This window comes from Macaca mulatta, chromosome 4 (genome assembly GCF_049350105.2).
Source record: "Macaca mulatta isolate MMU2019108-1 chromosome 4, T2T-MMU8v2.0, whole genome shotgun sequence".
Classification (NCBI taxonomy): domain Eukaryota; kingdom Metazoa; phylum Chordata; class Mammalia; order Primates; family Cercopithecidae; genus Macaca; species Macaca mulatta.
The window spans coordinates 129,755,606-129,782,199 of NC_133409.1; the positions used below are offsets into that span (position 1 = coordinate 129,755,606).

The following is a 26,594-nucleotide window of genomic DNA, read 5'->3' on the forward strand; positions in this document are numbered from 1 at the left end:
TTGGGGAACTGAGAAAGGGTGTGGTCTTAACAAAAGCTGCCCAGGCCCAGTGCTCCTTCTTGGGCATCCCTCTCTGCAGTCCTGGATCTGTTTCCGAAGAAACACCCATTGGATTGGTGTAATTCCCAGGAGATCATCCTCTCTATGCCCCCATGTTTTTCTGCACGTCCAACCATATTTCTCTCCATGGTCTTTCTCATCACCACACGTGGTCCAAGCTTCTCCCGCGGCTCCCTGACTGTCCACTCCTCTCTAGCTCCCAATCTGTTTGCTTTCCTTCCGAGTTGAGCTGCTAGACTGAGCAGTCCACACTTCTGTCTCCACACTCCCACTCCATGCTCACCCATGCACACCAGCTCTGCACCTCCTTTCCTCCAACTTTGGCAGCATTTACCAGTGACCTCTGGTTTACAAATCTGATGGACACTTCACAGATTCATTCCATAAATATTTATTAAGTCCCCACTATGTGCCAAGTGCTGTTGTAGGCACTTGGGACCCATCAGAAAACAAAACAAAAACCTGCTCACGTGCTGCTCACATTTCAGTCCTGAGTTGACGGGTCCTCCCTGGGGCATCTGCAGGTGTGCAGCTGACTCCTTGCAATGGTGTCCTCCCTGGGCTGCTGGGCTCCTTCTGGGTTTCCTCTGGCCCCTCTGACTGTGCCTTCTCAGTGCCCTTTTCCCCTCTCACCCCCCCAGCCATCTACAACATCCTGTGAATGTCTGTCATCACCCCTAGCACATTTTATTTAAATTGGACATTTGTGTGTCTGTTTCCTGAATAAGACCTGAGCACCACACTTGGCCATTCTCTCACCTTAATTAATTGTGCCATCAGGCCTTTTGAAAATTGCCTAGCACTACCCCAGGTCTGTTGCCGCTGCCTAAGTCCAGGCCTGGATGTTCTCTTTTTGCAGTAATCTAAGTCTCTGTGCTGCCCGGCTCACCTGCCATCTCCAGCCCTTTCTCTCCACTGTGAGCAGAATGAGATTGGCGCAATGGAAATCGTACTGGGTTGTCCCCTGCTTAAAAACCATCTGTGGCTACCTCTCACATGTAGGATGAAGTTCAATGTTTATACCTGCCGTAAAGGGTCCTTCATAGGACCTGCCTCCTGCCAACCTTCCAGCCTCACTACCGTCCATATGCAGGCCCCTCATTTTCCCTGGGAGTCACATTTCTCCCTTCTCTCTGCTTTAGTGCATGCGGTTCCTTCAGCCTGTAGCACCCTTCCTGCCTCTTGTTTGCCTCTTTAGCCCTTCAGAGTGCAGATCAGGTAGACCGTTGCTGGTGAAGTTTTCCCTGGATTGGGGCAGCCTCAGTTCTCACAGTCAGGAGCCTCTCCATCCTGAACCACCTGTGCCGCCTGTACCTGCCCTGTGAGAGTGATGATTCTGTTGTGTTGTAAATGACTTATTTGCGTACTGATTTATCTGACTGAGCTGCACATTTGAGCGGTGGTGCCATTCCTACCAGGGATGGCGGTGCCTGCTGTGGGGTTGGAGCAAAATTCCTGAGTGTCGGAGTGGAGGGGTCAAAATGTGAAAAGCAAGATAGGGCCACCTTGGAGTCGGAATGCCAGCATAGGTCCTGATTCTCTCCTGAGCAATAGGGAGCCATGGAGGACTATGGAACAGGGCCTGTGGAATTTTAAGATCCGTTGTCTTTTCCAGGGCTTGGTCAGAGGGAGATGGCAGAAACAGCACGTGGGGGTGGTTCTTCCAGCTGCTCTTGGCATGGCCATGGCCTTGGTTCCTGGTTGGGGTGTGTGTGCAGTCGGTGGGGGTGGGGACCATAGCAGTGACTAGAAGAATGAAGGAAGAGAACCATGCTCCCCATTCTTCCCCTACTCCTGCAAGGCCTTGGCAGGAGAGCTGCTTTCCTCTTTCCTTCTCTTTGTTTGTGTCTGTGTCTGCCCCCTTCTTATGCTCTTACTCTGTGACTTTCTTACAGAGAGATTATCTGTGCTTCTTGGCAAAAACTTAAGGTCATTCGTGTCCCAGGCAGTTCCTGTCCCTTCTTGTAGCCCCCTGAAAGAGACTTGCTGAATGGGCCAGGGGTGGGGGACACCTGGCCTCCTGGACCTTGCTCCAAGGCCTGCATTCAGCACCAAGTGTGGCTTTGCACATTGAGTCATGGCCGAGGGTGTCTGATGCCCGCTGTCAACCTCTGAGACCCAGCTGTGAGTTCAGATGGGGGTTCAGCCTCTCCGTCTGATTTTTGGTTTTCTTCCTGGGCCACCTTTGCCCTGCATGAAGTCACTGTCAGATTCCTGGGATGCTAGAGCTTGGAATAGAGACTAGCCTAGCAGGACTGAGAAAAAATCCCCAAGTCTTTTTATATTTTAGTTAAAACCCACTTTCAAGTTAGTCTAATAAGATTTTATACGTACATAACTGTGTATGTGTGAGAGAGAAACCTTGGGATATGATATTTAAATATTGACATTTGGCCAGGCTTTGTTTATTTGGCTTAGGGGTATGTGGAGACTGGGTTGTGGCAAAGTATGGGGAGCGTTTACCTGAGGCCTTGCCTTTGGTGTTAGATTTGTATTTCCTGTTCATCTGTAGCACATTTTCCTGGGAACTCTTGCCTTTTATGTTGTTATTTTCCTTCTCCACTTTGAAGATGGTTCTGAATATCCCCTTGTGAATATTATTTGCTGACAAACAGAGATGTTTGAGTGCTAGATGTTTTTCATTAATGTTCTTGGCCTTGGTTTAAGATGCTGGAATCAAATCATCATTATGAAGTTCTGCTTATCAGGTTCCCTCATGTAGGTGGTCCTTGGCCGGTCTTTGTAGACTCAAGCAAGATGGACTCAAACGCCAGTGCCGAGTGTGTTTTGATGCATTTCCCACAGGAGGGGGATGCACTGTTGTAACAGAGAGTGGTAGGAAACCAAGGTGATTCAGAACTGAGACACACAGAGCAGAGGTCCCCAGCCTGACCTTGACTTCTAAAGCTACTGGAATGGTACCATGGCCAACTCCGTGGGATCTCTCATTTAAGCCCTTTTACCAACACACTCCTCCATGGAGTAGGGGTAGTACGGAAACTAGGACAGCAGAGATCACACGTCTAACATTTTAAAAACTCGTATTTTCACCTTCCGGCCTCAGTTCGCTTAGTTTAATGATAGGCGGAGGTTGACACCCAGGGTCAAGGCCTGTCTTTATGTGCCCCTACACAAATACCCAGAGGAATTTGAAGGCTTCCTGTGAGAATTGGCCGGCAGCCCTGCTGACGGGTCTGGTTTATGGCCCCTGGAGATGGCTTCACCCTGCCGCATCGCTGTGTGAACTCACGGTTCATTTTCTTAGCAGGCTCTAATCCACGTGCCTAGCTCTTCAGTCAAAATGTGGGGGTCAGCATGCTGATGTTTTGAGCAGGAAACTTTCCAGATGGTGGAGAATAATTTAAAATGGTTGCAGCAGATCACTGTCTGCCAACTCTTGCTTTCCCTAAGAGCAAACAAGCAAATGAAGGCAAATATACCTGGGTCCTGCCTGGTCCAGCTACCCTGAGTCTGTGGAGACCTTGAATAATCCTTTAATTTCCCTGAATACCAGGAAATGCCAGAAGTTCCTTGGGTTTGATTCTCCCTGGTACCCACTCTTGTTACTTGCTGAAGATCAGTGACAGACAGGATGTTGCAGACACATCTATACTGATGAGAATGACCCTCCTCTCTTTTTGCTTTCTGTCTTATGGAGCAAAAACATCTTTAGAAACTGTAGCTGAAATGACACTGAAATGACACTGTGCTACACCGATGAGGGGTTTCTTGTCTGCGGCCAAGTCTAAAATATTACCTAATCTCAACTCTCAAAAACTCACTCGCAACCTAAAATTTTGCACTCCATAATCCTTTCTTTTTTATGTTATTATTTTTAATGTATCAATGATACTGCCTCAGAACAGGGGTGGCTTTTGGCCAAAAGTAAAAATATTTTGTTCTGACCAATGTGCATTTTACTCATATCCAGACACAACCAGTAATGTGAACTCTGCCCCATGATGCAGGAGAAATAAATATTAAGAACGTCACTATTCTGAAAAATTATTTTGCCTGAGCGTTTAAAAATTTTTATGTAGTTTTTAGCTTCCATAAGGAATGGTTTATGAGTATGCTTTGCTATCCAGATAAGGGGAAAAGCTACTTGGTGGGGGCAGGTGGGTGTGAGTGAGAGTGAAGTATATAATCAAGTGATAAGTATTAGAAATACCAACTCAGTGCTCTTTTTAGGGGAGGATGAGAATATATATATTAAGGCTCTCAGAGAAGTAATACATTTACTTCAGGCAAATTCCTATATTTTATATAAGACTATCTATAAGTATGCCAAGTTCAAGCTATACCAGCATAAATTGCTTAAATATACAGTCTTCTTAAAGTTATAATTAACTTGTGGATATAAAGGCAGTGGAGAAGGGCTTTCCCTAGGCCACCCTCTGTTTTTCAGTACCCGATTAACTTCCCAAATTGGGGATGTATGTTATAGCAAGTTCAAGCTTTATTCTCTTTTTTGAAAAGTCCAACTCCAAAGATTTTTAAAACCCTTTACTGTGACTCTTTCTGCATTCCTCTGTATCCCAATATAAAGTTTAGACTTTCAAATTGATGACTGTAACAAACCAAGTAACATAATTTTATTGTGGCTATTCAAATTACGAGTATTTTTTCATGAATACACTATGTCACTTTTAATCTAAAACTGCTATCGAAACTGTTAATAGTGAGTCTATTCAACATTGTGATCACAGGCTTGTGGAGAATCTGTTGTGTGCGTGTTTGTTTAGCTTTGCCTGATTTTCCTATCAAGGCAGTTTTTCAGGTGAAAAACCAGAATCTCTAGGCGTTGCTAAAAGCCACACAGAAAGGTACTGTCAGAACTCTGCCCCCTGCGATTCAGGCGCTTAGCCGTGGCAGCCAGCCTCTGGCCCTTCAAAACGGAGATTTTCAGAAAGCGCAAGTGAAAAGCGTCTTTGTTTCAGCTGTATCTGCGTTTTATCGAGCAGTGGAGGGGCTGCAAACCCACGTCCGTCGCACCCGGACCGCATCCCTGGCGCATGCAGGTGATCAGTGGGCTTGGGACGTAAACATGCCAAGAAAAAAAGCTAAAAGACTCTTTTGTTTAAAAAAACAAAACCCAGAAATCTCTTCGCCACCAACTGGGCATAACTTTCCAAGGTTTTCTTGTCTGCCTGAACTTTTCCTGTTCACTTCCTCCACAGAAAGATGCAAAATCAATCTGGGGAAGCTTTAGTGAAGACCCTTTGGATTCCAAAAACAGGCCAAGCTGGGAGAAGAAGGGAAGTTTTAGGTGCCTAATTTCCCAGCCTCTGTAGGACCTGTCACTTGGCCTTATCCTGTGCTTCTCAGGAATTAAAAATGAGGGTCGTCAGTCGTGGGACACATGTATCTCTGTGTTTTGTCCTTTAGGTGGGAGGGGTGGTGTCCGTGAGACAGAAGCCATTAAGAGCAGAGCTGCTTCTGTGAAAATAAGGCCTTCTGTCCCCTGTCTGCCCCTGGGGGCTGGTCTGCCCACACAACCCCTTCCAAGTGCCAATGCATGGATGTGTCTGCCAAGAAAAAAAAAAAAAACAAAACAGAATAAACCAAACCAGAGGATTTAATATTTAAAAGAGAAGCCATGAAACTGCTTTCTTCACAGTTCTTCTCTTTCGTCTTTGGTGACCAGCTAACAATTTGCAGTGGAAGGAGAACCTATCTGGGCATCTGGAAGCCTAGGCGTACCCAGTGCCCGTGGCTGGCAGGTGGTGGATTAACCTGAGAGGCCTTATTTTCTTGCTCTGTCAGACGTAGATGATACCCAGTCCTTATCTTCACAAAGTGAAGAAGCAACAATATATTTTAAACTTCTGGAAAGACCTCTTACAAAGTTTGTCAGTGTAAGGTTGCGTTTTGGGCATTGGAAAGTAAGTAGAATCAGGTAAAGTTTGCCTTTTCGAGCTGAGGGTGAGAAGGACCTTTAAGGACATTCCTTCTGAGCTGCTGCTTTGGCTTTATCCTTCCCGTGCTTATCTGTGAAATGGGGACATGATTAGTGCCTACCTTGTAGGGTCATTGTGGGAATGACATGAGATAGATTTGTGTGAAGACCTTGGACTCATGCATGGCACCGAGTAAGCACTTGATAACATTAACTGTTGTTGTTGTTAATGGATGAGTCAACTGGGGTCTAAAGAGGCGAAATACTCTGCCCAAGGTCACCCAGCTGGCCCACAGCAGACCTGGGACTGGAATCTACATCCACTATGCTTAGCTGGAAGCAGCTATTTCACCAGCATCCTTGGTCTAGTTGCAGCCAAGAGCTCAGGTTCATGTGCCCCTAATACAGCATGGCATGTGGAACAGTTTTGGTTTGTTATGGCTACACAAGCATGCTCAAGGCCTTTGCCTTGGTGTTTGATGCCCTGTTTTAGTTAAAAATATAATGAAACTTTCTTTCTCACTCTCTGTTTCTCTCTGTGTGTATGTGTGTGTGTGATGTGACCCTTCCTACATATTTCAGTGTTCTCCTTTTACATTAGTGTATTAGCACGTTGTCACTTTTAACCTTTTACCCACTGAGCTTGGCATTTAAAATGCTATTAAACTCAATAATGTTTCCTATAAACAGCCTTAGAGGGATGAGAAATAATTGGAATGACATTTTTAATAGGCTCCTGATTCTCAGCCCTGTGTACTACAGGAACTCAGCCGGTGCTTGTGGGGAGGGACTTGTTAGTGGTTTGATCCCTGGTCTGAGGTCGGGAGAGGGTCATGGAGTGAAGATTTGGGGTGTTAAAGGCCCTTTTAAGGCACAGAAGAAGGCTGAAGAAGTAAGTCTGCCCTTGACTAGTGCTTTCTGCTTTTTTAATGGATGGATATGGTCAATCTAGGAGCCGATCACTCCTTCCTCCTTCAGGTGGCTGCGGAAAAGCTTGGAGCCAAATTTCTGGCCACCTTTAGCCAATGAGTAGGACTTCCTGGAATGCATTTTTGTGGATCAGCCTCATTCCTTGCTTCTTTTCTTTGCCTAAAATGCATATTTTTTGTGTTCTTTCCTGCTTGCATTTTACATTACCATTCTATTCTATGTGCAGTATTGTGTGCCTCCTAAATTTGTTTTGGGGACAAGTTTTTTAAAAAGTCAAGTTGAATGTTGCCTTTTCTGCTTGTATAGTTGTGAGGTCTCGGGAGGCTACTTTATCTCTCTGTGCCTCAAATTTGGCTTTTTCATCTATAAACCAGAGCAACTGACACCATCTTGCTGAGATATGGTAATGTGGGAGCAAGCATGGCTGTTTACAGAGAAAGTTGCACTTTTTAGAATGGTTTCTGCTGCCACTACCAAGGGTGCTAGGGATGGAAAAAATACTGGGATCTAGTATTTTTGTCATGATTATGGTCCTAGATCCTGTTCTCTCAGAATCACGTTCAGAAAACATGGTAAGCATTCATCTGCAGTCACTAAATATTACAGCTGCTTACCTTACGAGTTTGTCAAATAGGAATTTATAGGAAACCTACTATTCACCCAGCTCTGGGACAGACCGAGAGAGAGAGGATATACGTAGAAGAATAATCGTGGACAGATGACAGGATGAGGGTCAGATGGCTGAGCACAGCACCAGCTCTCTCCTGCTTAGTCGCTGTGTTCATTTAAGCATTTGCTGAGTGCCGCTGTGTTCTGGGGCAGTTTGGAGCCATCCACGGATGTGTGCCTCAAACAAGGCAAGTCAGATCATCAAGGCAGGTCAGATCCCCACGCTCCTACATCTTATGTTTCCCCAAGGAAGAGATAGTTTAAAAATAAAGATAAATGCTTTAGAGCTGTATACTTAAAACGGGTGAATTTTTTTTATTGTTGTGTAAATTATACCTGGATATGGCTGTTAAAAAAGAAAAATCTTGGCCCTCATGGTGCTGACGTTCAGGTTTGCCCTGATACATTTGATCCTTATTTGTGGATTTTGTTTTTGCAAATTCGCTTACTTGCTGAGATTTATTTGTAACCCCCAAATCGGCTTCCTTGGTCATTCACAGACATGTGCAGAGCTTTTGAGTTGCCCAACACTCACATTCCCAGTTGAGGCCAAACAAGGCGACACTCTGCCTCCCGTTCCAGCTCTCATCCTGTAGACAGATGTCTTTTTCGTAGTCTCTTTAGTGCCACATTTTTTTGCATTTTTATGCTGCTTCTTGGTGATTTCACTATTTAAAAATGGCCCCCAACTGTCATGCAGAAGTGCTGTCTAGTGTCCTGAGCGTAGGATGACTGTGATGTGCCTCATGAAGATAGCATATGTGGTTAGATAAGCTTTATTCTGGCATGAGTTATAGCGCTGTTGGCCATGAATTCAATGTTAATGAATCAACAATGTACGTTAAATTAGGTGTCTTTAAACAGAAACACACATAAAACAAGGTTATGAATTGATCTGTTGAAAAAAATGGGACCAGAGGCTCGCAGGAACCTAACCCTGTATTTCTCCCAGGAGCAATGTTTCAGTGTTCACTAATTCAGTGTTTGCAGTGACTTGAAAGAACATAACTCGTGTGAATGGTGACAGTTAACTGTATATGTTGGGCGAGGGCAAGAATATATGTAGAGCCCACATACCAGATGTCTATCTTCCTTTAAAAAAAAATGCAAAAGTTCTCAGACTTGGCAGCACATCAGAATGCTCTGGGGAGTTTGACAAAATGCCCATGCCCCAAAGAGTTTGGTTCAGTTGGCTGGGGTGTGGCTCAGGCAGAGAGATTTTAGAAGCTCCCCCAGGGATTCTAATGCGCAGCTGGAGTTGAACACCAGTGCTCTTCACATTGAGTGATAATGTGTCTTAGAAGTGGACCCTGGCCCGCTGAAGGAGGCCCTCTGGGGGCCAGCAGCACCTCCTCATACCCGCTCAAGAGCCAGAGCCCAGGGGAGGGTGTCCGGTTGGCCGGGCTCCTGCCCTGAGGAGAGGGTCTGTCCTCTCCATCCTCCCATACCCCGTAGTGACGCCACACACATCCTATGCCCACACGCAGCTGGAGGGAGGCTTCCCTCAGGAAACCCTGGTGCTGTTAAGAGAGGAGAATGGATGGCAGACAGCCCAAGCCCCACAGAGGTCCACTCCACCCTGTGCTCCAGAAGACATGTGCCTTTCCTGAATGAAATCAAGTGAGAGAGATGTGCCTAGGCAGGGCAGTGTGTGGTTAATGCCTGCCTGCCTGCCATTCCCCTGGCTCCTCCTTTCTCTCATTTCTTCCAGCTCCTCTGATCTTCCTTCACAGGGATTTCAGGCTGAGAAGATGACGTTTATTTTCAGAGGAGTCTTGTCAGACAATATGGAGTGTTAGGTGGTTGGGCCAGGAATGACCTATATGAGCGGAGTTCAGAGAAGGAGAACCACCATGGCTAGCGTGGTCAGGAGGGGCTCTGGCAGAGCTGGATTCAGGTGGCTTAGTGCCTGGACAGGTCTCACGGAGAAGGCCATTGGTGACAGAGGACAGCCTGGATGATGGCAGTGGGAACAGCTCCCGTGACAGAGGGGGAATAAGTACAGCTGAATGAAGCTGACTTGGCTTTTGGTTTTTCATCTTAAGCAATGAGCCATTACTGAGCACTTACTGTGTGCATCTGGGCTCCTTATGTGAGAGGGGCTGCGAGGATAAATGGGACAGGACAGCACAGTCGCTGCCTGTGGGACTGTGAGGAGTCTGATGAGAACTACGGAGGAGGTGAGAGGCTGATGAGAACTATGAACAAGGGTAAGGAAACGATAAAAACAGCAGAGCATGACACAGAGTGCATCCGGCAAGCAGAGATCATGCCCTTGAACAGCTGGGAATGGCTTCACATTACAATTGAGGTGGGTCATGAAGGGATGCGTGAGATTCTAATCAGGACAACTGTGTGTGTGGTGGTGGGTATAGGAAAGGTAAGACACAAACTGAGAGGGGCTAAAACTCCCCAAAGGAAGTAGTGACTAGAATGTATTGGCTGAAACCCAGCACATCTGTTCTAAAGAAAATACAGGCAGTCGGACGGGAAGGTAGGTTGAGAACACTGAAAAAGGTCTTGACCAAAGGTATTAAGGTTTTAGGGTGGGGATTAGGAAGACCTGTATATTCGGATAGGGCTTGGTGTTTGCTATCAATCCTTCTCTTAGCTAATCTCATTTGGGTTTTTCCCTGCAAGCTTGATCGGACATGTCTAAGGCAGCAGCACAGAAACACGAGAAGGCTCGTCCTGCGTCTGTGTGTGCAGAGTAAACGACACCCACTGAATGGGATGGGTCTTGTTGACCAGGGGATGGGGGAGATTTGCTCTTCAAAGGAGTGGGTTGTCTCTAGAAGTAGCTGAGGATAGTGACCTCTCGCTGGCATGTCTGGGCAACACAGGGCATCTGTGATGCATCATTCACTCGTTTCCATGCTGCCTTTGCCACTGTCCAGTGTGTTTGTCCCCCCACCCCGTCCCTCACATGTGCATCCTTCAAACCTCTGTTAGAGAAGAACCAGCACCCTTTATTGATGAGGTGTCTCCAGAGGGCCCTTGGGAAAGGCCTGGTCCTGGGCCTCCTCCTCACCTGGCCTCACTGCAGGTTTCAGAACAGTGTGGATGGTGGTTCTCAGGCCCACCTGCACATCCGAAACCTCTGGGGATCCTTGAACAACGCTAACAGCTGGGCCAGCGCCACACCAGTCTGTAGTACCCAGACCAGCTGAGGTATCACAAACACCCCGGATTTTATGGACAAGCAGACTGAGGCTCGGCGTATAAGATTACTTGCTGGTAGTTACATAGCAAGAAAATGGTAGAGCTGGCATTTAAAACCAGGTAGTCGATTCTCGAGTCCAAGCTTCAAACCCCCAAGTTTTGTCATCTCTCCCCTGCTGGCTAAACTGTCACAGTACTGATTTGGCCATTCATAACTAGGTGGAAACCACAGTTTTTTGTTTCACAGCACAACTAAGATTTTAAAGGCAGTTTTTGAAATAAGCCAGCAATGTGGGATGTTACATCTGGTCCCATGACTCCCAGTAAGGTAGATGTGAAATTAGCAGCTGGAATTCTCTGTTTCTGAAGCTCAGGTGTCAACTTTCAGGGTTGCTCTTCAATGCACAGGCAGCCAAAGTGCTGGGGAAACCTCAGCTAGGCCCTAACCTTCTTGAAGGTTGTGACTTTATTTATTAGTTTCTGTCTTCCACAATGCTGATGCACAGAAGTAAACTGATAAATATCTGAATGAATGAATAAATGGCCAACAGATTTGTACTATTCACTTGTGAGCTCCCATCCTGTCACACACAGCTTGTTTCATCTCATCTGCAGTGAGTATCAGTCTAGATACCATCTGGGTCCCAGCGTACAGGTATTGAGAGGCATGTCATTAAAGAAAAATAGAACAAAAACTAGTGCCAACTCTGCATTAGGCAGAACCGTTCAGTCAAGAGGTTTGAGGGTCTAAGATGTAAAAGGGGCGGTTAGCAGCTTCCACTTGTTTCTTTTGATGTGGCCAGAAGCTAAACTGGAACTCTTTTCCTTTGTTTTACAGGTCACAGCCAAGACTGCCTTTCTATTTATTTTACCTCAGTATAACATTAGCGTGCCTACAGCAGGTAAGAATCACTGGTCTCCATCTTCTCCTGGCCCTGTTAATCCTGAAGAACCTGGAAAGCTTCCTTTTCACCATCCGTGTACAATCTTTTTTTTTTCCCCCATGATGGAGTCTCTGCTCTGTCACCCAGACTGGAGTGCAGTGGCACAATCTTGGCTCACTGCAACCTCTGCATCCCAGGTTCAAGCAGTTCTCCTGCCTCAGCCTCACAAGTAGCTGGGATTACAGGTGTGTGCCACCACATCCTGCTAATTTTTGTATTCTTAGTAGAGACGGAGTTTCACCATGTTGGCCAGGCTGGTCTCGAACTCCTGACCTCGTGATCCACCCGCCTTGGCCTCCCGAAGTGCAAGGATTACAGGCGTGAGCCACCACATCTAGCTGTGTATAATCTTTTTAGATATTGAAACCAGCCTCTGGCAGCCTCCACCACTGAGATTGCAGTGGTGCAGCATTAACAGCTAAGAACTTCCCTCTCTTCTGCTCTCTCTTCTTCATCAGAAGAGGACCTGCTGCACCACGTGGTGCTTCATGCAGCTCCTACTCCTTTCTCCAAAGCATCTAACATTGAGTTCTGTTGGAGACAGGACATGAGGCGTCGTGACCATTGATCTGTTCTCCAGAGCATGGCTTTCTTTTAACATTTTCAGTGAGGACAATGGGCAGGATGTTGCGTTTTGACAGTGCATGGAAGCATGGTTGGGGGACAGAGTGCTGCACTCTTGACTGGGTTGGGGTAAGGACTAAACCTCAGGCCCAGCCCCAGGTCTTGTTGCACGGCTGTTGTTAAGGGCCACTGACTACAGCTGCTGCATCACAAGCTTCCCCCATAGTGGCTGAGCATTTCCAAGCACTTACAGGGAACCCAGCCAGCATCATGCCAGGTACCACAGCGGCCTCACTGGCAGTTCCCAGTACAGTTGAGGGGCTGCAGCTCAAGGAGCAGCTGGGCCAGGCAGGTAAATCGCTGAACTGGACAGGGGAGGGGGTCTATCTAAAGGAGTAGCTGCTGCTCACTTCCAGCCAGTCATCACATAGGAGTGTAAACCTTGTGTGCCTAAGAACTTCCTTTGCCACCCTCCACAAAAGAATCCAAAGAAATCTCTTTTTAGGTAGAAAAACTCTGATTTTTAAATGTTGCCAGCTAATTTAGAAATTCTGCAAACACCATGTGGGTCAACATTGTGTAAACCAAACCAACACATCATCTGAAGGCCGAGTCCAGCCCTTGGGCACAGGTCTGCAACTTTGGGCTTCTCAGATCCCGCCACCAGCACCTGAGCATCACTCCTTTCTCAGTAGCTAAGTCCTGGGTGGCCTCTTGGTGAACAAAGGAAGGACTTTTGTTTGCTGAATGTAGTTCTTCTTTATTCTTTTGTTGTTGTTGTTTTTGTTTGTTTGTTTGTTTTGGACGGAGTTTCACTCTTGTTGCCCAGGCTGGAGTGCAATGGCGCGATCTCAGCTCACTGCAGCCTCCGCCTCCTGGGTTGAAGTGATTCTCCCACCTCAGCGTCCCAAGTAGTGGGGATTACAGGCATGCGCCACCATGCCTGGCTCATTTTGTGTTTTTAGTAGAGACAGGGTTTCTCCATGTTGGTCAGGCTGGTCTCGAACTCCTGACCTCAGGTGATCCGCCCACCTTGGCCTCCCAAAGTGCTGGGATTACAGGCATGAACCACCACACCCGGCCTTTTTTTTGGAGGGAGTTTTGCTCTTGTTGCCCAGGCTGGAGTACAATGGCGCAATGTTGGCTCACTGTAACCTCCACCTCCCGGGTTCAGGTGATTCTCCTGCCTCAGCCTCCCAAGTAGCTGCGATTATAGGTATGCGCCACCACGCCTGGCTAATTTTTTGTATTTAGTAGGGAAGGAGTTTCACCGTGTTAGGCTGGCTGGTCTTGTACTCCTGACCTCAGGTAATCTACCCGCCTTGGTCTCCCAAAGTGCTAGGATTACAGGCATGTGCCACTGCACACGGCCTTTTCCTCTTTATAGTAGAGAGGTGACTTTAAGGTGAGATTCTTTTCCTTGTCTGGCTCTGCCAGCTACTAGCTAAAAGACTTTGGGGGCAAATCCTGAACCTGCGGCTCATGGAGGATATAGCCATGAATCTTTCCTGGCCCTAGTCACTGTGGCCAGGATTGGGAGGAAGCCATGCTTTTCTGGGGCAACCAAGTCAGTTTCTTCATCTGAGAGTCAAACCGAGGGGCACTGGCAAGAGAGGAAGAAAACTGCCACGAAAGAGACTGGAGAGCATCTCTGGCCTCAGTGGGCCAGGAAACATGTGGCCAGCACCAGTGGTCAGCAAGCAGACAGATGCCTGCTCATCCCAGGGCACACTCTAGTGCTGGGGGCACGTGGATGATATAGCTCAGGGCTGTGTGTTCTAAGTCAAATCCGGGCTTATTTACTCTTGCCTCTTGAAAATCCTAATAACAGAGACTTGACTGTACTCAAGATTTACTGATTTATTTTTTAGTTTAAAAACATTGTAAAATATATATAACATAAAATGTACCATCGTAACCATTTTTAAGCGTGTAACTTAGTGGCACTAAGTACTTTCACATTGTTGTGCTGCCATCACCACCATCCATCTCCAGAACTCTTTTCATCTTGCAGATTGAAACTCTGCCCACCAAACCCTACCTCCCCTTTCCCTACCGCCTCTAGCCCCCAATAGCCCCCATTCCATTTTTTGTCTCTGTGAATTTGACTACCTTAGGTACTTCATATAAGTGAAATATAGATAGTATTTGACCTTTTGTAACTAGTTAAAAATTATTCTTCAGCACTTTTTCAAAATACATTTATGTGAGTGATACATAAGTCTTAGAGAAAAATTATAACACAGAAAACCATTAAGAAGATAAAAGTCACACAGGACCCCATCACCCAGAAAAAAACTAAAGTTAGAATGTTTTGGAATATTGATTTATAACACAATTTTTTGCTATTATAATATGATGAACCTTTTTGTGTGTCATTGATTATCATTCCATTCAACCAGATATTCTGAAAAGCTGCAGGATGTTTCTTAATAGGGATTACCACAAATTATCCAATCAGCCCCGTATGGATATTTAAGTTTCCTGTTTTTATTGTAAATAGTACTACAGTGAACATTCCTGTGGCTAAATTTTTACATTTATTTATGATTGCTTTCTTAGGATAACTTCCTATTACTGGAACTTCTAGGTTAAGTAGTATGTAAAGGTTTTATGTATGTATTGCCAAAATATCCTCTGTCATTTAATACTCCGTGACCCATAAACCCTCAATTTTAAAGTCGTTTTGTAAATATAAAAATGCACAGGATTAAAAAAAAATCAGAATGCCAGTTTATAAATGTCTACAGAGACAGCCAGTTATCAAATATTGTGCTGGTGTTTTCATCACATTTCTCCCTGAAGTCAACTTACAGGGGATGCTGGATCATACCCTACACACCCAGAGCTGTGTGACTAATTTACCATGAGAAAGAATTGCCCTGGAGACCTCCAAAGTTGATGTGCATGTGATTGGGCATCCTTTTATTATAAGAAGGGCTATTTGTAAAGCCAGATCATAATCAGAGGGTTGATTTTTGAGTTTGAAACCTTCCCAGAGACACTGGCAAGACAAGTGATATCCTCAAGCATTGTTCTCACAACAGCATGAGAAGCGTAGGTAAGCACACTTTAGAGCTGAACTCAGACCCTCTGGGCAGAAAAAGCTTCCTACAGTGTTTGAGTAAGGGGGAGTGGGGGTAGTGGAGTGCCACCGTGTCATGCCTTCATTTGCTTAATTAATTAATCAAGCTAGACAAATATTTGTGTGCCCATTGTGGGCCAGGGTCTGGGTGGAAAATAATGTACAGAACCCATCTGATCTCTGATGTCATGAAACTTATCATTTATTAGTTTCATGATAAATGAAACTAAGAGAGGTAATAAACAAGTAAACAATGAATTAAATTGTAGTTGTGATAGGGTGATGAAGGAAATGTACAAGGTTATGTGGTAAGGAAAAACAAAGGGGTGGTGACAGAAGATGTTGCTGAGTGTGGGGTTGCGTTGTGTTGTGAGTAGAGGGAGAGGTCTGGGCAGAAGAAAGCACTCCGTGCACAGGGACCAGCATAAGCAAAAGCCATCAAGTGAGGCACAGACACCTCGGAGGGTTCTAGTAACACCTCGGGGGGCACAATGGCTCTAGTAACTGTACATAGGCCAGCGTGACTTGAGCCAGTGGGCTTTGGCATTTTCCCAGGGTGGGACTATTGAATTCTGCTCCTGGAATCCTCCTCCAGGCCCAGAACAGACCTGGGTAGAGGAAAAGGTACAGTAAAGTACATGGTAAATGGAGGGGGTTTCAGTTACTTTAGAAAGAGAAGATTAAGTGTTTTAAGTAGCCTATCTTTTATTTAAATCTTGCCATTTGGGGCTATTGGAAATATGACAAGCAAATAATCAAGAGAGAGAATGAAATCAGAATAGCCTGCTTAATTTTGTTTTGAGCTTCTTAATCACTAACCCAATATGGTAATTGTTTGGTTTGTAAGAACTGGAGGAAAGCAGACTTCTCATGGGAGAAAACACTGTACAATAACAAGTCTGTTAAGGTTGTGATTTTAAAAACCCTCCCCAAAATCTCTTTAGATCGCACTCTACTCTTGGAAATGTACCTTTTTTTTCTATAACCAGCGTAAATTCTGACTTCTAAGGTTTCTTCCTTAAGTAGTGTGTAACTTGCTCAACTCAACATTTAAAACTGAATTTTAGTAGAGCCAGTAACTGTTTTCATACAAGGGGGTCCATCATTTCCAAATCCCTGTGTCTTCCTCAGCTGACATTTTCAAGTTCTAAGGAACAAAGTTAATAAGTAATGTGGTTGGGGCCTTTTCTTGAAGGTTTTGTTTTGCCATAACTCCCTCTTCTTCTATACTCCTTTCTCTTCTTCCCAGCTCCCAGTACTAGTTTCCTAGGGCCAGTTTAACAAAAGTACCACAAACCTAGTGGCTAAAACAATAGAAATTTACCATCCCAGCCTTCTGGAGGCTAGAATCCCGAGACCATGGGGCCAGCAGAGGGGCCCCGCTCCTCTGAAGGCTCTGGGAAGGATCTAGTCCAGGCTTCCCTCCTGGCTTCTGGTAGTTCCTTTGCGTGCGGCAGTGCAGTGCCAGTCTTCACACGGAATTCTCCCTGAGTACACGTCTGTGTGTCCAAATTTCTCTTTTTCATAAGGACACAGTCATGTTGGATCAGAGGCCCAACCTACTCCACGGTGACCTCATCTTAACTAACTACATCTGCAGAGACCCTGTTTCTGAATGAGGTCACATTCTGAGGTGCTAGAAGTTAGGACATCCACAAGATTTGGTGGAGGTGGGGGAGACACAATTTAGCTCATAACACCAGCTATAAATTTACGACTTTGTGCATTATAATCAGCTGGTTAAAAAAATTAAGCTTCTTTCAGAGAGATGCACACAGTAGTGGCAGTGATGCATCTTATGCATCCTGGTGGAGCCCCTGCCACCCTGGCATCCTTGAGGTTTTCTTCAAGGACAACAGTGATGAAGCAGGAAATATTCCTTTACTAACTTCCTGCTCTCCTCATTTCTGCTTGCCATTCTATTAGCAAATAAAAATTCAGCACTGCCAGTTAGAGTTTCAGATAAACAATAGATATCTTTTTAAAAGTATAAGTACGTCCCAAATGATGTATGAGATAGAATTATACTAGAAAATTAATCATCGTTTATCTGAAATTCAAATTTAACTGGCCACAACCGTCCACCCTGCTCAGTTCTGGCAAGGAATAAAATGTGTGTTTTCTGATCTTACCATTACACACTCTTGAGTCTTCTTTCTAATTAAACTACCCCAAAGTATCTCATGTGTGATCAGAAATGTATAGACTATAAAGGTCAGAAAAGTTTGATTCTTCCCACAGGCAGACTCCAAGCCTGTTGACTTCCTGTCTGATCTACGACAGGTGAGCCTAAACGGGCTAAGCATTTAGCCACAAGGTTGTCTTGGGTTGTGCTACTAATTTGCTGAATTGTCTTGGGCAAAACACTTAACACCTGGGTCTCTATCTCCCATCTGCAAAATCCAGAGTGATGACCACTCCCTCAACCCCAGTGGTTCCTGTAGACAGGAAGCCCTGGGAGTCCTCTGAAGGGCTTGCTACTCAGATTTTCCATAGACCAACACCATCGGCACCACCAGGGAACCTGTGAGAAACACAGACTTTCAGGCCCCAGCGCAGACCTGCTGCATCAAAACCTACATTTTAACAAGAGCTCCGGAGGTTCCTGTGCCCGGAGCTTTAGCCCGAGAAGCGTGATTTTAAGTGAGGTGGGCGAAAATCTCTAGTTAGGCTTTCAAATAATCCTGCGCTTGTAACCTCAAAGGTAAGATAGGGAAACCCCTAAACCCAGTAACTCATTTGCATCTTTCTGTCCTTTTCTAGTTTTGGTTTCTCTATAAATATCGGGTCCTGGGAAAGGTTGGGGGAGGTGGGGAGTATCACTAGTGGAGTTGGTTTCCAGCTGGGGCTACAGCTCCCTAAGAAGTCATGTACATGTTTGTGGCTGGGCGCAGTGGCTCACACCTGTAATCCCAGCACTTTGGGAGGCCAAGGCGGGCGGCTCAAGAGGTCAGGAGATCAAGACCATCCTGGCTAACATGGTGAAACCCCGTCTCTACTAAAAATACAAAAAAATCAGCCGGGCATGGTGGCACGCACCTGTAGTCCCAGCTGCTCTGGAGGCTTAGGCAGGAGAATCTCTTGAACCCAGGAGGTGGAGGTTGCAGTGAGCTGAGACCGCGCCACTGCACTCTAGCCTGGGTGACAGAGCGAGACTCCGTCTCAAAAAAAAAAAAGTAATGTACATGTTTGTAAGGCAATGTGGGCAGCAGTTCTGGTAGCTTTGACGTTGCTCAGCCTGCCTGCTGCTGCACGCCTAGAACACCAAGGTTGAGGCTGAGGGAGCTCTTCCAGAGATGGGTTTGTTTTGCAGTGATCAAAGGTAATAAGGATCCATCCCCAGGCCCTGTGGATCCCAATTGGCTTTATTACTACCATCTGCTCTGTTGCATTTTGCAGCCAGAGATGAAAGGCCTAAGAACCTCCTACACCATAGCTTGGCCATTGTTCTCGCAGCCTCTTCTAGGATGAGACTCACTGCAGTCAAAACAACCTCAGACAGATGGTTTTAAAGCCTCATTCAGCCAAAGGCCTTTTTCCAGGGCTCAAATGATTCTTGTTCCCTTTGGTGATTGGCAGGAATTAGTGTTGTCTACTGCTTGTATCATATACTTGAAAGGTTGGCATCACATATCAAGCTGAGCCCCTCTTTGTAAGATGAGCTCATGGGGGGTCAAGAAAGGAAAGAGACAGGTGGACAGCGGTGGCTCTGGAGATGGAAGCCATACTTGATTATAGATGAAAGCTACCTAATCTGTGGCCCATACAGCTGGAGGAGACTTGAGACTCATCTAGCCTAGCCTGCTCCTTTTACAGCCAAGGAAACTGAGGCTCAGAGAATTGATTCGTGCTCCCAAGGATGCACCAGTGAGAGCCAAGGAGGGGCTGGGGTGGTCACACCTGTACAGCACCAGGGTTCTGGAAAGCTTTAGAAAAGCTGGGTTTATCAAATGGGGCAGTGGGCATAGGCAGTCCCAACCAGGGAGGTAGAGACTTGGCTCTGTCCTGGCCCTGTTGAGCCAAATAGCCACAAAGATCTCCTCTGACCCTGAGGTTCTGTGTGTATGAATAAGAGAAAAACCACGGCCCCCAGTGTCCCTGGCCTTATTGGTTGGCCATCTGAAAAGGAATGGGGAGCCTCTGACCCAGGACTTGTGGCCAGTCCTGGACTTGATTCTTTTCCCCAATAACTAAAACTTACTAAGTGTAACAATTGTGTAGAAAGGTGGACAAATCATGTGTTCAGCTCAACGAATTTTCACACACTGAACACCCATGCAGCCTAGAAGTGTCTTCTTCAGACGCAGCTTGATTTTTATCCAATTCCCTGTCGTAGCTCAGATAATTTATCCCATTCTGTGTGGAGCTTGTAGAGGCTTAAATAAGCAGAGCCACAGAGTGGCTGTGGCTGATTGTTAACCAGCCTGCAGCCTGCGGTCAGCAGGAACGTGGCTAGAGCCTGCAGACGCACATCTTTGAACTGCTGCACTGAGCCCCCAAATGTCTCTTCTCCTAGTGAATCATCTTGCTCTTACCCCCACCCCCCCCCCGCACCCTTTCTGACCTGGACCCCACCCCACATCTTTACTTGAACTTCACTTTCCTATTTCTCCTGATCAAATTGTTTCTTCTATCTAGGTAGGATAATTTTTTCTTTTTTTTTTCTTTTTTTTGAGATGGAGTCTTGCTCTGTTGCCCAGGCTGGAGAGCAGTGGTGCGATCTTTGCTCACTGCATCCTCCACCTCCTGGGTTCAAGCTATTCTCCTGCCTCAGCCTCCTGAGTAGCAAGGACTACAGGCACCCGCCACCATGCCCAGCTAATTTTTGTATTGTTAGTAGGGACAGGGTTTCACCATGTTGGCCAGGTTGGTCTGGAACCCCTGACCTCAAGTGATCCACCACCTCGGCCTCTCAAAGTGCTGGGATTACAGGCGTGAGCCACCACACCCAGCCAGATAATTTTTTTTTTCTAATCACTTGTTTTTACTGACATAATTTTTGTCAATTTAATGATGGGTTTGTTGAAATTGTTCTTTTTTTCATGTAAGTTAAAAAAAAAAAGCCTTAATTAAAAAAATTTTTTTTGTATGTGACTCTTGAGAGATTATTTTTTCTTTACAGCTCTCCCTGAATTTTAAAATGTTCACACATTCCCCTAGCTGTAAGCATTCTTCACATGAGGCAGCCTATGGAATGCATGTGTCATGCCCAGGCGATGTTGTATGCAGAAGTCACAGAACTTTGAAGTACAGTGGAGTCTGTAGTATGTGCCTGGCACCTAGGAATCCTCGTATATTTCTTTCTGGAAAGCTACAGGGAGGGTTACAGCCTTATAAAAAGGAATGGTGCATCAAGAAAGCAATGCCAGCTGGGTGCGGTGGCTCATGCTTGTCATCCCAGCACTTTGGGAGGCCGAGGCAGGCAGAATCATTTGAGGTCAGGAGTTTGAGACCAGCCTGGCCAACATGGCAAAACCCAGTCTGTAGTAAAAATGCAAAACAATTAGCCAGGTGTGGTGGGGCACACCAGTAATTCCAGCTACTTGGGAGGCTGAGGCATGAGAATCGCTTGAGCCTGGGAGGCAGAGGTTGTAGTGAGCTGAGATCATGCCACTGCACTCCAGCCTGGGGGGAAGAAAAAAAAAAAAAAACAATGCAGAAGCCTAGGATCTTATCAACTTCTCTTCAGCCCTTCATTCATCTTTGCTACATTGTTTTATGTCATGGAAGTACCTTTCTTTCTTTCTTTTTTTTTTTTTTGGACAGAGTGTTGCTCTGTCGCCCAGGCTGGAGGGCAGTGGTGCTATCTCGACTCACTGCAAGCCCCTCCTCCCGGGTTCATGCCATTCTCCTGCCTCAGTCTCCCGAGTAGCTGGGACTACAGGCGCCCACCACCATGCCTGGCTAATTTTTTGTATTTTTAGTAGAGACGGGGTTTCACTGTGTTAGCTAGGATGGTCTCGATCTCTTGACCCCATGATCTGCCCGCCTCGGCCTCCCAAAGTGCTGGGATTACAGGCGTGAGCCACTGCGCCCAGTGGCAAAACCCAGTCTCTATTAAAAACACAAAAAAATTAGCCGGGTGTGGTGGGGCGCACCTGTAATTCCAGCTACTCGAGGCATGAGAATCGCTTGAACCTGGGAGGCAGAGGTTGCAGTGAGCTGAGATCGTGCCACTGCACTCCAGCCTGGGGTGGGGAGGGAAAAAAAAGCAATGCAGAAGTCCAGGATCTTAACTTCTTTTCAACCTTCCATTCATCTTTGCTACATTGTTTTATGTCATGTAAGTATCCTTTCTTTATCTTCCTTCCTTACTATAAAAATTGAGAAAATATATTCCAAAGCATGCAATGTGGGGTTAAAATGGTAACTTTGAAGATCCGTCAGATCTTTAATTCTCTGGCGCGCGCGCGCGCCTGTGTGTTTGTGTGTGTGTATGTGTGTATGTGTGTATTTCCTAGGATGGCCATAACAAAGTACCACAAACTGAGTGACTTAAAGAGAAATGTATTGTCTCACAGTTCTGGAGACCAGAAGTCTGAGATCAAGATGATGGCAATGTTGATTCCTTCTGAGGGCTGTGAGGGAAGGATCTGTTCTAAGTCTCTCTTGGCTTATAAATGGCCATCTTCTCCCTGTGTCTCTTGTCATCACCCTCCCTCTGTTTGTGTCTGTCTCTGTATCTAAATTTCTCCCATTTTAGAAGACCACCAGTCATACTGAAACAGTTTCCGCCCTAATGACCTCATTTTAATTTATCTCTGTAAAGACTGTATCTGAATTAGGACTTCAAATATATATATATTTTGAGACGGAGTCTAGCTCTGTCACCCAGGCTGGAGTACAGTGGCGCAGCCTCAGCTCACTGCAACCGCCACTCAACCACAGGTTCAAGTGATTCTCCTGCCTCAGCCTCCTGAGTAGCTGGGATTACAGGCACCTGCCACCAAGCCCAGCTAATTTTTGTATTTTTAGTAGAGATGGGTTTTCACTGTGTTGGCCAGCGTGGTCTTGAACTGCTGACCTTGTGATCCACCTGCCTCGGCCTCCCAAAGTGCTGGGAGGCACAATTCAACCTATAACAGCGTGTGTGTGTGTGTGTGTGTGTGTGTGTGTGTGTGTGTGTGTGTGTCTATGCTCATGTGTCTGAGAACTATGGTGATGCTTGTAGTTAAAACACCGCGTGTGTGTGTGTGTGTGTGTGTGTGTGTGTGTGTCTATGCTCATGTGTCTGAGAACTATGGTGATGCTTGTAGTTAAAACACCGCTGGTCACATCTTCCAGGTTGGGAGGCCACAGAGGGAGTAGACCAGCAGCCTGGAGAGTGGGGAGGGGTGGAGGTCAGAATGCTGCCCTTGGAGGCTGCTTGCCCCATGCCTGTCTTAAGCTCCTCTTTTTTCCCTGCCACCTGGGGGGTAGGGCAGGCCTTCAGGGTTTAATGAGTGCACCTTCTGTGTGATTTGAAGGGACGTCAGGAGGCAGAGAGGCCTGGTGGGGAGCTAATGGGTTTGGCCCTGGCATTAGTAGCACGGTTGAGTCCTGGCCCCACTGCTGCCTAGCTGCAGGTCCTGGGGGTACAGCAACTGCTCACCTCTGCGCCTCAGCGCCATGTCAGTAAATGGAGATAATAATCCGGGATTACCGTGAAGAGTAAATGTTCCCATGAGAGGTGTTCAGTACCGTGCATAGCACAGAACAAGTGACTCTTCTGTTCCTTTAGTGTCTGATTCTTTCTGTTGGAAATAGGCATAATGCTTTCATCTATTTGCATAGCACCTTACAATGTATAGCTCTGTGAGAAAAGGTAGATGGTTTTATCCCATTGTTCAGAAGAGGTAACTGAGACAGAGAGACCCTGGATCACATGACAGACAAGTGGCGGTTCCAGAAGTGAGCTTCAGGTCTTTTCATGCTCGGTCTGGCTTCCTATGGAAAAAAAAAAAAAAAAATAGAGCAACAAGGTAGATAAGAAGACACCACTTTATTTGTACAAAGCAGGAAGAATTTGAAGACTTACTTAAAAATTATTTTTTGAATAGAAATACATTCACATGGTTCCATTATAAATCTGTATGGAAACACTTTCCTGTACAGCTCTAACCTAGGTCAGGGTTTTTTGTACCAATTGAACCTAGACCAAGATAGACTATTTCCCACTTCCCAGCTTCCCTGTGCCCCATCCAGTCCATGACTACAGAGGGAGAGCCTTGTTCCCACCCTGCCCTCCCTTCCTTTCACACCCCTCCTCCCTGTAGGCAGTCCCTGTTGTGTCCTGTGTACCCTCCCACACTTTCTATTTTTTTTTTTTTTTTTTTTTTTGAGACGGAGTCTCGCTCTGTCGCCCAGGCTGGAGTGCAGTGGCGCGATCTCGGCTCACTGCAAGCTCCGCCTCCCGGGTTCACGCCATTCTCCTGCCTCAGCCTCCCGAGTAGCTGGGACTACAGGCGCCCACAACCGCGCCCGGCTAATTTTTTGTATTTTTAGTAGAGACGGGGTTTCACCGTGGTCTCGATCTCCTGACCTTGTGATCCGCCCGCCTCGCCTCGGCCTCCCAAAGTGCTGGGATTACAGGCGTGAGCCACTGCGCCCGGCCCTCCCACACTTTCTTAACTGGCCATCCAGTGTTGCTTTATGTAGATACAAATGCTTATTTTTCTTTCCTGCCCTTTCTTACATAAAAGATGGAATACTATATGCTTCTTCTGTACCTGGCTTTTTTCCCCAACAAATAATGTTTCCTAGATATCATTTCATATCAAGATGTAGAGAGCATCATCAACTTTCTAAAAATTTGTTTTGAGGTATAGTGCATGCAGCCAAGTGCCCATGTTGATGAATTTTTACCTATGTACACACCCATGCAGCTCTAGCCTAGATCAAGATATAGCACCCCAGCTTCCTCCTGCCCCTCCCAGTCAGCACCCCTCCTAAAGTAACCACTGTTCTGATTCATGAATCCCCTGGTTACAGTTTTCCCTGTTCTTGATTTCATTTTTCTCATTTTTAAATCGCTCTATTGCTTACATAAGTATTTTTTAAATTGTTGCTGGGTCAGCATAACCTGGAGGTGTGGTTAAATACAGATTTCTACTTTAAGTTTCTGAGCCAGTAGGCCTGGGGCAGGGCCCAAGAATGTGCGTTTCTAAGCTCACAGGTGTTACTGATGCTATTGGCCCATGGCCACATGTTGAGTAACCCTGGTGTATTATAACTGTGTCTAGCAGTTCCCTATAGATAAAACAACATGGGTTGTTTCCATTCGTTTACCGTTAAAAACAGTGCTGTGGTGTATAACCTTGTACACATGTCATTTTGACTGTAGCAGGTACCAGCTGCAGGATAAATTTCCAGAAGTAGAATTGCTGCATCAAAGGATTGATGCGTTTGTAATCTCAATAGAAATTGCCAAATTGCCCTCCAAAGAGGTGGTACCGTTTTACATTCCTGCTGGCAGTGTGTAAGAAAGAGTCTGTTTCCCCACAGCCTGAGCAAGAATATATTGTCAAGCTTTGGATTTTTGCCCATCTGATAGGTATGAAATGGTATCTCAGTGTAGTTTTCATCTCAGTGTAATTTTAATTTGCATATCTCTTCTGTGTAAGGCTGAGCATTTTTTTAAATGTATAAGGATCATCTTTTCTATGTTTCTTTTTTCTGTGGCTTGTCTGTTTATATCCTTTGTTCATTTCTACTCGATTTTTAAAAATCCTTTTATTGTCAAATTATAGCAACTTACTACCTATTAGCAAGATTAGCCCTTTGTCTCTGATCTGAATTGTAAATATTTTCCCCAGGTGATCATTTGCCTCCGGCTTTTGTTTGTGGTGATGTTTCCGTATCTAATTCTGGATTTATATATAGTGTAAAAGACTCAAAATAATATGAAAACAGAGTTGGCTCTTAGCACAGAAACCAACAGAAGAAAATTTTACAAATCCAGATTTGCAGGGCTTCGGAAAGAAACTGGGAGTACAGTGATGCTCTTTAAACAACTAGCTTTCAGACAAAGGAAGAAGCTTCTAGGACAGATGCCTGCCCCCGCTCAGAGGAGTTCTCAGAAGCAGATGGGATGGCAGTAGTAAGTGGACACCAGCTCAGGTTGTGCAGAGGAGGTCAGAGACCGCACGGTGGGATCCAGACAGGATTGGGAAATGTAAAGGCAGGCAGGAGAAGCCGCTTGCAGGTGACCTCAGAAGGAAACAGGAAAATACCTATTAGTCATAGGAAGCGGAGCAGGAGGTCAAGCAGAATGTGACTCCCCAAAAGGGACAGCTGCCCACAGAGATTGTCAAAACAGCCAAGATTCTGACTGTTTCAGGTCTCCCTTTAAACTGTAATCAAAGATAAGCAAAGCGAGTGTCACTTTTGGTAGGAGGTGGGATAACCCACTACGGTGGGAAGGTCGTCATTGAAGGTGCTTTTTACCAAAGCTAGATTAATTCCTCCACTAGAGCATATTGGCATACTCCATCGGGTTATATAGGAAGAAGGCTCATCGAGTATTGGTGTTGGAAAGGTATTCGGGGGTCAGGAAGGTTGGAGGTTACACATCTGTGGTCTGTAGTCAGAGTTGGCCCACAGATGTGTTTTCTTTGGCCAGTCTGGTGTTGGCCCATACAGTGTTTTTAAAAATTTCGAATTAGTCACCAGCATTTTAAAATCAGATGATTCCACATAAAGATTTTTCTTTGCTTTTGAAATATTGGGACTCCAGCCACTGGGTTGCGCCTCTCCCGTAGCCACAGTGACTGAGATGCAGCTTCGCCACTGCCTCCCTCACCCCTGCGGGACACAGTGTGGGATGTGCCCCTCCCCTCTAGTGTGTCCCTGACACCGAGGCTGCCTGTTGCTACCGTTTATCTCAGTTTTAATGTGTATTTATTTAGTAAGGTTAAAAGGTCAGTGGATATCTCTTAAACTTGTTTCTCTCAAAGTGGAGATGTGAAAGATAGACCAAGAGGGTGATGTGTTTAAAGGAAAACAGTGTAAAGCATATTTCTCTGTGGAAGTGAAGAATATGACCTGCTTGATGCAGTGGGCCTCTGTATTGAAAGCAGCTATCTTAAGACACCTGGACCACCTGGCTCATTTGTGCTCCCCCTGCACCCTTGTAGGCATTTTGTTTTGATCTAAAATCAGAGTCACCTGTCTGGCCTCATAGGCCAGAGATGTGCTGGACTTATTCTTCTAAAAAAATATAATAGATTATTGCCAAACGATTGCTGTTCTTTTTGAGAGCTCATGCACGACAGGGGCAGTCTATGAGAAGTGGGAGCTCTAA

At 45.8% G+C, this 26,594-nt stretch overlaps 1 protein-coding gene across 1 annotated transcript in view; it reads left to right on the plus strand.

Annotated features, from left to right (window-relative positions):
- The window catches only part of TRAM2 (translocation associated membrane protein 2), an 80,646-nt gene that overhangs the window by 29,672 nt on the left and 24,380 nt on the right, over positions 1-26,594 (plus strand). Inside the window, 1 exon segment of the mRNA NM_001260535.1 lies at positions 11,559-11,622. Within this exon segment, the coding sequence (NP_001247464.1) occupies positions 11,559-11,622 (64 nt within the window).